The sequence below is a fragment of the Epinephelus moara genome, chromosome 1 (genome assembly GCF_006386435.1).
Source record: "Epinephelus moara isolate mb chromosome 1, YSFRI_EMoa_1.0, whole genome shotgun sequence".
Taxonomy (NCBI): domain Eukaryota; kingdom Metazoa; phylum Chordata; class Actinopteri; order Perciformes; family Serranidae; genus Epinephelus; species Epinephelus moara.
Window position 1 is genome coordinate 50,188,354 of NC_065506.1, and position 13,374 is coordinate 50,201,727.

Sequence of the window (13,374 nt, forward strand, 5' to 3'; positions counted from 1 at the left end):
CGATGTGCTGAGGTGACGATGTGCTGAGGTGACGATGTGCTGAGGTGATGTGCTGAGGTGACGATGTGCTGAGGTGACGATGAGACGACAACGTAATGAAGTTTAAAAAGATTTAAAGCAACGTTGTTAAATGAAGAAATGAAGAGCGTTACATGTAAACGTGAAGATAAAGATCATTAAAAAAATAAATGAGAGCTCTGAAACGTTGTCATGTGCTGAGTGTGAGCGCCGTGAGAGGAACTCCCTCAGACCGTCTGTTGGTCGTCTGTAGTTTCACACTGACACAGTTCACTGTCATGTTTCTGTGCGGCTGCAGCAGGACGCTGTCAGTGTGGACAAACATGTTGTATCTGTGTGAGTCAGCACAAGTCAACGTTGGTTTCACAGAGTGGGTGCTGAACAGGATGTCAACACAAAGTGTGGATAAAGTTCATCCACCCAGTGGGCGGAGCGCCAACCTGAGCTGCAGAGTAACAGCAGGATTAGACTTTAAATACAAACCTGTTCCTGCAGGATTAAAGTTAGAACAGCAGGATAAAGTGTGCCCAGCTCGCTGTTTACATCACACACACACACACACACACACACACACACACACACACACACACACACACACACACACACACACACACACACACACACACACAAAACCAGAGAGTAAAGAGGAGCAACAGACCCATCATCATCATCTTCCTCCTGCTGCTCCTCTTTAATCACATCCATCCTGCAGGAAGCTCACACTCTACAGTCAGCACTTTGTCCTGAGTGTGTGTGCGTGTGCGTTTGTGTGTGTGTGTGTGTGTGAACAGATGGCCCGGCCCACATGTGGTCCTCATTAGGACAGTATTCTCCTCAGCAGGAGTCCGATCATCATGTTCATCATGAGGCCAAACCACAACAGGAAGAGCAGCGCCGCTACTCCTGACCAATCAGGAGCCAGAACCATCAACACCTCACCTCAACCTGTGTGATGGTATAAAGGTGGAGGTGCAGCAGGTGGTGGTGCAGCAGGTGTAGTTACCTGTCATGAAGGCGGAGGGCAGGATGGTGCAGTGTGAGTGTGTGGTGTAGCAGGTGGTGCAGTGTGTGGTGCAGCAGGTGTAGTTACCTGTCTTGAAGGCGGAGGGCAGGATGGTGGAGACGTGGACGCCCCACGGCTGCAGCTCGTGTCTCAGAGTGTTGATGAAAAGATTGAGAGCTGCTTTAGATGCTCCGTACGCCGCCAGGCAGGGGAAGGGCTGGTCACCTGAAATACAGGTATGACATCATCATCATGACATCACACACACCTGGACCAATGAGCAGGGTGTGAACCTCAGGTGACCTCAGTGTCTGTAGATTCAGTTCATCACAGAGGCTCATAAAGAAACCCAGAACATAAACATACAGAAGTGAAACGTTTACTGATGTCACAGTGATTTGGTTCATACAGATACCAGCATGTATGCTGTTCTTGCCATCACCATGGAAACATGGTGGCTCAACATCATAAACTTCACTTGCTTTAACTCAAAGATCAGAAAACCTTTCTCAGTCTGCAGGACGAATACCCATGATGCATTTCTGTTCTGTAGTCCCTGTACAGGTGTGTCAGACAGGAAGCACAAAGATCTAATGCTCAGTCATGTGACCTTTTAGTGTTGTGACACACTTTAGGTCGCTGTGCAGAGGATTGTGGGAGCTGCTGCTGTCAGCCGCAGCGTGATGTCATTATTATCAGAGGACGCCATGCTCACAGCTGTTCGTGTTTCTGTGTCTCTGAGGCTCCAAACGTCAGGTCCACTTACTCTGGAGCTCTCAGCTGGATCTCACTGAACTCATCAGCTCCGCCCACACAGGAAGTCCAGGAGGCGTTCAGGAGAAAAGGTCAAATAAGTCCATTAAAAGCCATCACATGTGACAGACACGCAGACTGTGAGGTTCCTCTGCTGCTCTTCATCAGACGCTGCTTTACTCCACCCTGACTGCTCTTCATCACTGTTTACAGCACAGTGACTTCAGCTGTTCTTTTATCTCAGACAAAACTGTCACAAACTGACAGGACGGTCACGCCTCCCTAATATCGGCTGATTGACAGATCAGCTGATGAAGACGCGTCACAACCACCAAGGGACACTTCTGAGGAAGAAACATGTCAAGGTGTATGACATCACAACATGTCTGAGGTAAAAGAACAACTAAAGTCATTATCAGAAACTAAAGACATAATGAACACCACTGTACTACTGTGATGAAGGCTGAACCTCGTACAGCCAGGAAACAGTCCGGGATCAGCTGGAGGCTCACTGAGGAGGAGGAGGAGGAGGAGGAAGAGGAGGAGGAGGAGCCTCTGATGTATGAATCAGTGAGATAAAGGCGTCTTTGTGCGGAGTTACAGGAACAGTCTCACCTGTACAGTCACATGATCAGCTGTAAACATCACACGCAGGATTTGAAAGGGAAATAAATAACAGGAGGAAACAACAGCTCAGAGACTCTTCACCCTCTGCTGCGCTCCTCTTCCTCTAGAGCCTGAAGGAAACTTGAAGACATGACCATTCTGCAGCTGAGTGGACGTTTGTTCTTGATGGACGCTGACTGTGTTTAATGAGTTATACAGAAGAGAAGTACGGAGAGTTTTGGTGACATCATCAGTCTCTGAAGTGTTTTAGAGAACCTTCATATCTGCTGTTACTCTCAGAGAACAGGCGGTCAGTTTCATTGGTTCATATATCTAAGTTATGAAGTGGTTACTTATTCCAGAATGATTAACTCCGGCTCTGTTGGTCGTGTTTTGGTTCTGTTCTGCAGATTTTGGACGTTGTGAGTTTTCCTCTCGACCGCATGCAGCCTCAAAGTGAAACTCTGCACATTTCATCAGATGGAGCTGCAGCTGAAATCTGCTGAGCATGTAACTTGTGTCGGGGGGGATGAACCTTTGTGATTGATTTGGTTGAACTCTGATGTTTTGGCGAGATGTCAGTTGGAAACACAGACGGCAGAGAGACGAGCAGCAGCACTGTTTGTTTAGTTTGGCAGCTTGAAGGCAGCAGTCAGTTCATCTGTGGTTCAGTTGTTCTGGAACATTCAATTAAGATGTATTACATCATCCATGTGTGTGTGTGTGTTTGTGTGTGTTTGTGGGGCACTCACCAGCAGGGCTGGAGATGGACACGATGCGTCCTTTGGCCTGTCTTAGCAGCGGCAGGAAGCTCTTAGTGACGCTCAGCGTGCCGAAGAAGTTGACCTCCATGCAGCCGCGGAAGTTTGACATCAGCGACAGCTCAGCATCTCCGAAGTTCACACACACGCCGGCGTTGTTCACCAAACCCCACAGACCTGCCGGACACACACAGACACACACACAGACACACAGCAAACATCACAGGTGTGTTTATACAACTGCCACCAGCTGGTCGGTGGAGACCCAGAACAGAGTCTGTTTCCATTTAGGTGTCGACACGCAGTCTGAACTCAGCCCTGTAACATGTACAGGAAATATGTGTCAGTATTTACGCAGATGACACACAGCTATACCTCTCTATATACAGTTTATATATCTATATGTGTCTATCAGACTGTTCTCACAAATGTTTCATATGTTTTCCTACAAAAAAGCAATCCACCCAAATTCATACATATGTCATGTATGTTGAGAGGCTGTGATCATGTGACCAATGAGCTGACGGCAGTAAACAGGAAGCAGTCCTGAGCGCCTGTAAGGAGGCAGGTTGGGGTGGAGTCACGTGATCAGGTCTGTGTGAATGCTGATACATGTTATGGTTCGTCCTCACCGTGTTTCTGTTCCTAAAGCTAACCTCTGTAACTTTGATCATGTAACTGGACGTTAAGGACGTAACGTCATTCATGGGGTGCAGATTCATAAGATATCATAAAAACTGTTCTGTGAGAGTACGTTGATATAAATATGAAGCCCAAATTGCTCTTGGTGACACTGCATGTGAATGATGTTCAGGTGAGCAGGTGGGACCTTGTAAAGCTGCCTCAGCAGTACAGCGGCGCTTTGAGTTGTCGGAAAACTACAAAGGAGCTTTACAAATGCAACTTTCACCATATCGTCACTTTGAGAAATGATCTCAGAGTTACAACATTAAAATCCTGCTTCATGTTTTCACATCAGTGCGACAGTAATGATCCATCAGTCGTTTGGGGAGGAGTCAACCATACGTTCTGACACTAGTAGTTTAAGTGCATGTCACAGTAGTTTGCTGATAGTTCAACTACCTTCATGTCTACACTGTGATTCAAGCAGTTAAATTACTTTTTTATCATTTTTTAACCCAGTCAGCAGAATAAATACCGTCACTGTATGTGTCCACAGACACCTGGTACGTTGCATTTATTATGAAACACAGTGGCTCCCACCTGGTCCAGATTCACAAAGTTTAATACACTCAGCGTCGTACTTGTGTTTGCTGTCTCTGTTAAGTAACTGTCCATTAGTCACTCACTCCACAGCAGGAAACAGCACTTCAAAATAAAAGCTCTGAGCTGGGCATTCACTGTACTTAAAACAAACAACAAACTCAACATGTCTGTGAGTCACTTGCGATCCATTCAGAATCATGTGACCCACCAGTGGGGAACCACTGCAGATCTGTTTAGTTACAAAAACACTTGGTTATGGGTTGGAGAGGATCAGGAGGGGGCTACAGTCCAGCAGGAAATGCAGTGGTGCCAATAAAAAAACAACAGTCTTTCATGGCACAACCCCTGCTGGGAAAACACCCACGACTGGGAGCTAACAGGCAGCTGGAAACACAGTGACCAGTCACTAAAAACATCCAGTGTAGTAGTTAGTTGGTGTTGAACAGTGTCTGCAGCTCTGCAGGAGTCTCTCTGAGGTGTCACACCATCCACCGTCCCCTCCACCTCCTGATGACACAGTCAGCTCAGATACTACGTCACTTTAGAGATGATGATGATGTGATACATGAACCGTGCAAATGGCATGTATTTGTGGCTTGAGGAAACGTACAATGACAGCTTGTCCTTAAGGGTTTGAGCTGTACATGTTATAATTTCATCTCACATTGTCAGTTTGATCATTTTTACAAAGTAGTTTAAACTTCTTTTTCTAAGAAGCTTTAATGAACCAAACAAACCCCTCAAATAGGCGTCAGACACAGACAAAAAAAGCCGTCCTTTGACGCCAGCATGGTACGTAGCCGGGGGCTGTCATTTTGTAACAGCGCCTGGCAGCGTCATGGAGGAAACAGAGCATGACAACAACGAAAGTTAAGGTGGCAGAAGTCCAAGTAAGCCGGGTGGGAGGGGTGGGGGGCAGGTTGGTGTTCACTTCCTGTAAGAACGTAGAGCCAAACCCTCTTAGGACGGACTGAGAATGTGTTGACCTAACTGTATTTGTCCTCAGGGTACTCTGCTGTAGTTCAGCTTCTCTCAGTGTGAAGTCATCAGTTTGTTGCCAACAGCTCAGTGCATTCTGGGTAAATTCATTTTCCTGATGATCCTTTTAACGGAGTAAATTTAAACTGTGGTCATAAAGCTTAAATCTGCACATGTGCAAACAGTTTGGTGGTTATATATAAGACGTGCAGCATCAGAGATAAGACCGCGATGACAAACAGCACCGACTGCCAACTCACTGAGCTCAGGAGAACAGCACCAGGTCAGCCCCTCTTTGTCTGTTGTTCTGCTGCTGTAAACAAGCCGCGCTCGTCCTTATCTCACACGGCTGACCCAGAATCCTCTGCTTTGTTTTTACGAGCCACCATGGGAGCTTTTTTCTTTTTATCTGAGCTGTTCCAGAGCTGATGAAAGATAACCGGGAAAAGATTATCCAGGCTGGCAGACAGCCAAACACCTGAAGGGCCCGCCCAGGTAACTTCCTGTCTGCAGAGCGGCAGAGCAGCCGTAAATGTCCAGACTGTCGACACAAAGGTTTTACAGGAGTAAAGTTTAAATCACAGAGCAGGAAACAGAAAAATGTCCAGATGGTGAACCTTTCCTGGTCAACATGTGTTGGTATCAGACTGAATAATGACTTTAAGGTTCTCCTGTTTAATGCTCTGGCCCCGTCCTACATCTCAGACCTTCTAACCTCCTATTCCACGCCCAGGTCCCCCGGGTCAGCTGACCTGGGGGACCTGGCTGTCCCATGCTCCAGTAAAGTTGACAAGTTAAGAAAGAATAAGCAATGCAGTGATGGCTCACGATCATATACATTAATAAAGAATACAATTATGAAGGACAAAAACCGCCTCTTTAAATTCAGTCAGATTGACAGAAAAACTGTTTCAGATCTACTCAAGTCACAACCAGACTCCAGTTCCCGTGGTGCAGATAACTTAGAAAGTAAAATGCTCAAACTTGTAGTCAACTTTGTTACCACTCCTATATGCCACATGTTCAATCAATGCCTAAGCTATGGGGTTCATCCAACTATGTGGAAAGAAGCCAAGATTATTCCTCTTGCAAAAGACAAAAACAAAATGTGTAACGGTCCCAACCGGCAGCCAATCAGTATTTTACCATTATTAAATAAAGTTATTGAAAAAATAGTATTTAAGCAACTGATGGATTACTTCTCTGACTATACTCTACTTTCTAGCTGTCAACATGCTTACAGAGAAAACCATTCAACAGGCACCGCACCTGCACATATGACTGATGACTGGCTAATAGGCATGGATGAAAAGAAATTAGTGGGAGCAGTTATGTTGGATTTCAGTGCGGCATTTGATGTCATCAATCACAGCTTGCTAATTGGCAAATTACAGTGCTATGGCCTCTCTCCCACTGCAGCCTCATGGTTCAGGCATTATCTCTCAGCAAGGAAGCAGAGAGTCTACTTTAATGGCAGCTATTCAAACTGGAATGCTATAGACTGTGGGGTCCCACAAGGAAGCTGCCTCGGGCCTTTATTATACTCCATTTTCACCAATGATCTACCTCTGTATGTTAAAAATATCAACACTGTTATGTATGCAGATGACACTACCTTGTACAGTGCCACCATATCTGAGCACGCTGTAGCCTGTTCCCTAAGTAATGCTCTAACAGAAGTGAATAAGTGGGTTGAATGCAATAAGTTGGTTTTAAATATCTCCAAGACAAAATCCATTGTGTTTGGAACCCGACATATGTTGGCCAAAAGCCCTCCACTAAAATTAGCAATAAACAACATGGGCTCTAGTTTCGCAGACCGGGCGAGGTGGAGGCGCAGCGCACCTGCGCTTCGCCAACTGGGTGTGGCCAGGTGGATTTTGCAAGTTTGGCACACCGTGCGCCCTGGCGCAGCTACTCGTCTGTCCCACCTCCGTCCCTCCTACCTGCGCAAGTCGGAAAGAGGGAGGAGAGAAGGCGTGGAGGGTTTTACACACATCACACCAATCAAATGAGCCCCTCTCCTCGCCCTTAAATGCGCCGCGTGAAGGTGTAATGAGAGTTTACTCAATTCGCCATGGCAGAAGAGAGCAGCAGCGTCAGACGGCCAAACTTCTCCCAGGAGGAAACTGATGTTTTGGTCCGGGAGGTCCAAGCTCGCAGTGTCCGAATATACGGAACTGCGAGCAGACCTCCACGGGCTGATGATGCAAAGGTAGCCTGGGAGGAGGTCACCACAATTGTAAATCAATGTTGCGTTTCTCTCGTGCGCGCGCGCTCTCTCTTTCTCTCTCGCAGTCTCACTCTGTTTCTTTTCTTTTGACTTTTCTAAGATGACAGATGCTGAATATATACTCCCTATCTGATGCTGTGGCTGTTTGTGGTTGGCTGAGAGGGATGTGAACTCATTAGTTTGCAGCTGTGTTAATCAAATCAGGTTGGGTTTCCATTACGCGTGCCAAACGTGCCAAACGGTGCCAATCCCCTTTGATCTGACATCAGATGTGACGGGACAGTCGATATAGAGATACATTTATGTGCTGATTGCAGATAGTTGCATTGAATAGTGTTTTTTTGGGTATTTATTGCATTGTTAATGTGCCTGATATTCTGGAAACCTGCCTGTGAGGTTTTGGTGACGTGTGCGCACTGTCCGCCGGTCAGCCAAACTTTGGCTTACACCGGCTGCACTCCCCCTGCGTTGGCAGTAGACCTGGTTTCAGTTGGCGAGCTTTTAGCGCACCTTCGGCGAAGCCTTTTGGCACGAAACTGTCACTGCGGCAAGCTGGATCTGTCGACACCTCCCCCTGCTGCGCCGCCACACCCATCTCAGCGCACCTCGGTTTGCCAAACTACCAAACTGAGCGCACCTCGTGTTGCGCTGCTCGAAACTAGCTCTGCGCAGGGTTCGCCACCCTGCGCTGCGCCGGGAAACTAGAGCCCCATAAGTCAACACAATGAAACGTTTAGGTGTAACCACTGACAGCTCACTATCCTGGTCAAATCATATAAATAATATTGTCACTGAAATGGGTAAAGGAACCAGTATGACCAGAAAGTGTTTTACATTCATTACTCCCTCAATAATCAGATCAGTTATTCATTCTGTGGTTCTGTCTCATCTAGAGTACTTCTCTGTAACTTGGCCCTCAGCTGAGAAGATTGCAGGTTGCTCAGAATAAGGCGGCTCATCTAGTTCTTCGTTGTTCATACAAAACAAGCACAGACTATCTGCACACACACACACACAGCTGGTGTGGCTGACAGTAGAACAGAAAATATCTTTACATCTGTTAATGCTACTGTGGAGCATTATTAGCACCAAATATCCATCAGGCTTGGCTCATCAGATACATATGACCTCCGTGCATGGTTACAGTACAACAAGTGCTGCACCCGGTCATATATTGCTCCCAGCTCCAAAAACTAACTCTCGTAAGCTTACCGTCATATATAGATCAATAGTCCTCTGGGATTGTTTGCCTAAAGAAATCAGATCTACTGCCAATAACAAAATCATTTTCAAAAACCTCGCTAAGAAATATGTAGCCAATTAACAAAGTGTATATCCATCTACACATGTAGTCTGTCTGATTATGTTTTGCCATAGTTTCCTCTGATCATTGGGTTCATACATCTGCACTATGTTAGCCCGATCACTGTAGTATTATTTTATATTTAAGAGTTTTTTTCTGTTGTATTGTACTATTATCTATATTACTTTATGGTAAAGCTCATTTGTTATATACTTGATGTTGATTATAATTATCACTGAATGTCTGTATTATCGGTCTTGTACATTGTGTCATTTGTACATTACACTGTACAGTCAGTCTGTCTGACTGTTTTTGAAGCTGTCTGTATATTCTTCACTGTATGTGTGTTCAGGACCCCAGGAAGACTAGAGGCATATTTGTGTGCTTCTAATGGGGATCCTTAAATAAACTAAACTAAAACCTACTTTGATTCATCAGCGTTTGAGTCACCCTCATGTGTGCCTGTGTGTGTTGCCTCTACATGTGTGAGCTGTGTTCCTGACAATTATGTCACACATATATGTTTTTTAGCATTTTATTCCCTTTGTACAGCACTTTGGTCAACGTGAGTTGTTTTTAAATGTGCGTTACAAATAAATTTGAGTTGAGTTGAGTTAAAACCAGCCGCCGGCCATTTGACCAGCTGAGTGTCAGGTGACATCATTAGCCGACTTGAGTCGAGCTCAGACCGGCCAGTTCACACCACTGACACTTTTCTCTGCAACTGTTTCAACTCATCACCAATCTTTGCTCTGAAGTGGCCTTTATGTTGGAGAGATGGCCGACATCTTTACAGCTGATAAACAACACTACAGGGAAGAGGAAAACTATGGAGCTTTGTTTTTAGGGTGAAGTGTCATATATCATGTCATATGTCATATATATACTTCATATATCAAAGCTTATTTATCCTCTGTCTCTGATCTCAGGTTTATTTGACTCTGTTTTAGTCACTGTGAATCACTGAGCTGCTCTGTTTCTGACACCAGTTTATTTGTGTGTGATTTATGTGAAGGAACTGCTGAAACGCTGCGAACGCCAAAATCTTTATCTGAACCTGTGTGAGTGTGTGTGTGTGTGTGTTAGTCCAGGAGTCAGGACTGATGCCAGTGTCACAGCAGCTAGAAACTCACCACTCACACTGACACACCTGAAACAAACACCTGTCTGCACTGAAGGCTCAGCCAATCACAGACCACACACACACACACACACACACACACACACACACACACACACACACACACTGTTTCAGAGAGAGTACATGGGAGTGTGTGTGACCTTTCCTCACAGTTCTTTTATTACACACACACACACTCACACACACACACACACACACACACACACACACACACACACACACACACACACACACACGCTGACTGTGTAACCTTAAATGACTCTGACTCTAATTACAAAACCAGTGGGAGCTGCAGATCTGAGCCAATCACAGGGCAGCCGAGGAGAAACATGAGACGTTATCTGCTTCAACACTACAATACTCCTTAGTTACTCCTTAGGTACTCCTTAGGTACTCCTTAGTTACTCCTCTACCTGTTGATTAATTCACCCTGTGTTATTTCTTCTCGTCTGTTGCAGCTGAGTTCCTAGAAGGACACCAAACATTCTCTGAACTCTGAACACACACTGAGGGGAACTCACATGTTCTGCTCCGTCAGCAAAACCACAGAGACGACACAAAGAACAGATAAAGGAACAGATAAAGAATCAGTTAGAGGAACAGATAAAGGAACAGTTAAGGGAACAGTTAAAGGAACAGATAAAGGATCAATTAGAGGAACAGATAAAGGAACAGTTAACGGAACAGTTAAAGGAACAGTTAGAGGAACATTTAGAGGAAAAGTTAAAGGAACAGTTAGAGGAACAGATAAAGGAACAGTTAAAGGAACAGTTAGAGGAACAGTTAAAGGAACAGTTAGAGGAACAGTTAAAGGAACAGTTAAAGGAACAGTTAGAGGAACAGTTAAAGGAACAGTTAGAGGAACAGTTAAAGGAACAGTTAGAGGAACAGTTAAAGGAACAGTTAGAGGAACAGTTAAAGGAACAGTTAGAGGAACAGTTAAAGGAACAGTTAGAGGAACAGTTAAAGGAACAGTTAGAGGAACAGTTAAAGGAACAGTTAGAGGAACAGTTAAAGGAACAGTTAAAGGAACAGTTAGAGGAACAGTTAAAGGAACAGTTAGAGGAACAGTTAAAGGAACAGTTAGAGGAACAGTTAAAGGAACAGTTAGAGGAACAGTTAAAGGAACAGTTAGAGGAACAGTTAAAGGAACAGTTAGAGGAACAGTTAAAGGAACAGTTAGAGGAACAGTTAAAGGAACAGTTAGAGGAACAGTTAAAGGAACAGTTAGAGGAACAGTTAAAGGAACAGTTAGAGGAACAGTTAAAGGAACAGTTAGAGGAACAGTTAAAGGAACAGTTAGAGGAACAGTTAAAGGAACAGTTAAAGGAACAGTTAGAGGAACAGTTAAAGGAACAGTTAGAGGAACAGATAAAGGAACAGTTAAAGGAACAGTTAGAGGAACAGATAAAGGAACAGTTTGAGGAACAGTTAAAGGAACAGATAAAGGAACAGTTAGAGGAACAGATAAAGGAACAGTTCGAGGAACAGATAAAGGAACAGTCAAAGGAACAGTTAGAGGAACAGATAAAGGAACAGTTCGAGGAAAAGATAAAGGAACAGTTAAATGAACAGATAAAGGAACAGTTCGAGGAACCGATAAAGGAACAGTTGGAGGAACAGATAAAGGAACAGTTACAGGAAAAACTACAGGAACAGATAAAGGAACAATTCCAGGAACCGATAAAGGAACAGATAAAGGAACAGTTCGAGGAACAGAGAAAGGAACAGTTAAAGGAACAGATAAAGGAACAGTTAGAGGAACAGATAAAGGAACAGTTAGAGGAACAGATAAAGGAACAGATAAAGGATCAGTTAGAGGAACAGATAAAGGAACAGTTTGAGGAACAGATAAAGGAACAGTTTGAGGAACAGATAAAGGAACTGATAAAGGAATAGTTCGAGGAACAGATAAAGGAACAGGTAGAGGAACAGTAAAGGAACAGTTCGAGGAAAAGATTAAGGAACAGTTCGAGGAAGAGATAAAGGAACAGTTCGAGGAAGAGATAAAGGAACAGTTAGAGGAACAGATAAAGGAACAGTTCGAGGAACTGATAAAGGAACAGTTCGAGGAACAGATAAAGGAACAGTTTGAGGAACAGATAAAGGAACACATAAAGGAACAGATAAAGGAACAGTTCGAGGAACAGATAAAGGAACAGTTCGAGGAACAGATAAAGGAACAGATAAAGGAACAGTTCGAGGAACAGATAAAGGAATAGTTCGAGGAACAGATAAAGGAACAGATAAAGGAACAGTTAGAGGAACAGATAAAGGAACAGTTCGAGGAACAGATAAAGGAACAGTTCGAAGAACAGATAAAGGAACAGTTTGAGGAACAGATAAAGGAACTGATAAAGGAACAGTTCGAGGAACAGATAAAGGAACAGTTAGAGGAACAGATAAAGGAACAGTTAGAAGAACAGATAAAGGAACAGATAAAGGAACAGTTCGAGGAACAGAGAAAGGAACAGTTAGAGGAACAGTAAAGGAACAGTTTGAGGAACAGATAAAGGAACAGTTAGAGGAACAGTAAAGGAACAGTTGGAGGAATAGATAAAGGAACAGATAAAGGAACAGTTAGAGGAACAGATAAAGGAACAGATAAAGGAACAGTTCGAGGAACAGATAAAGGAACTGATAAAGGAACAGATAAAGGAACTGATAAAGGAACAGTTCGAGGAACAGATAAAGGAACAGATAAAATAACAGTTAGAGGAACAGATAAAGGAACAGATAAAGGAACAGTTAGAGGAACAGATAAAGGAACAGTTCGAGGAACAGAAAGGAACAGATAAATGAACTGATAAAGGAACAGTTCGAGGAACAGATGAAGGAACAGTTTGAGGAACAGATAAAGGAACTGATAAAGGAACAGTTCGAGAAACAGATAAAGGAACTGATAAAGGAACAGTTCGAGAAACAGATAAAGGAACAGTTCGAGGAACCAATAAAGGAACAGTTGGAGGAACAGATAAAGGAACAGTTACAGGAAAAGCTAGAGGAACAGATAAAGGAACAATTCAAGGAACCGATAAAGGAACAGATAAAGGAACAGTTCGAGGAACAGAGAAAGGAACAGTTAAAGGAACAACAGATAAAGGAACAGTTCGAGGAACAGAGAAAGGAACAGTTAAAGGAACAGATAAAGGAACAGTTAGAGGAACAGATAAAGGAACAGACAAAGGAGCAGTTAGAGGAACAGACAAAGGAACAGATAAAGGAACAGTGCGAGGAACAGATAAAGGAACAGTTAAAGGAACAGATAAAAGAACAGTTAGAGGAACAGATAAAGGAACAGTTCGAGGAACAGATAAAGGAACAGTTCGAGGAACAGATAAAGGAACAGTT

General features: G+C 44.0%; 1 protein-coding gene across 1 annotated transcript in view; it reads right to left on the minus strand.

Moving 5' to 3' along the window:
- Positions 1-13,374, minus strand: part of hsd11b2 (hydroxysteroid (11-beta) dehydrogenase 2) — a 37,966-nt gene that overhangs the window by 6,980 nt on the left and 17,612 nt on the right. Inside the window, exons 3-4 of the mRNA XM_050061560.1 lie at positions 3,133-3,318; positions 1,109-1,246 (exon numbers count right to left, since the gene is read on the minus strand). Of these exons, the coding sequence (XP_049917517.1) occupies positions 1,109-1,246; positions 3,133-3,318 (324 nt within the window). The remainder of the gene's footprint in view (positions 1-1,108; positions 1,247-3,132; positions 3,319-13,374) is intronic.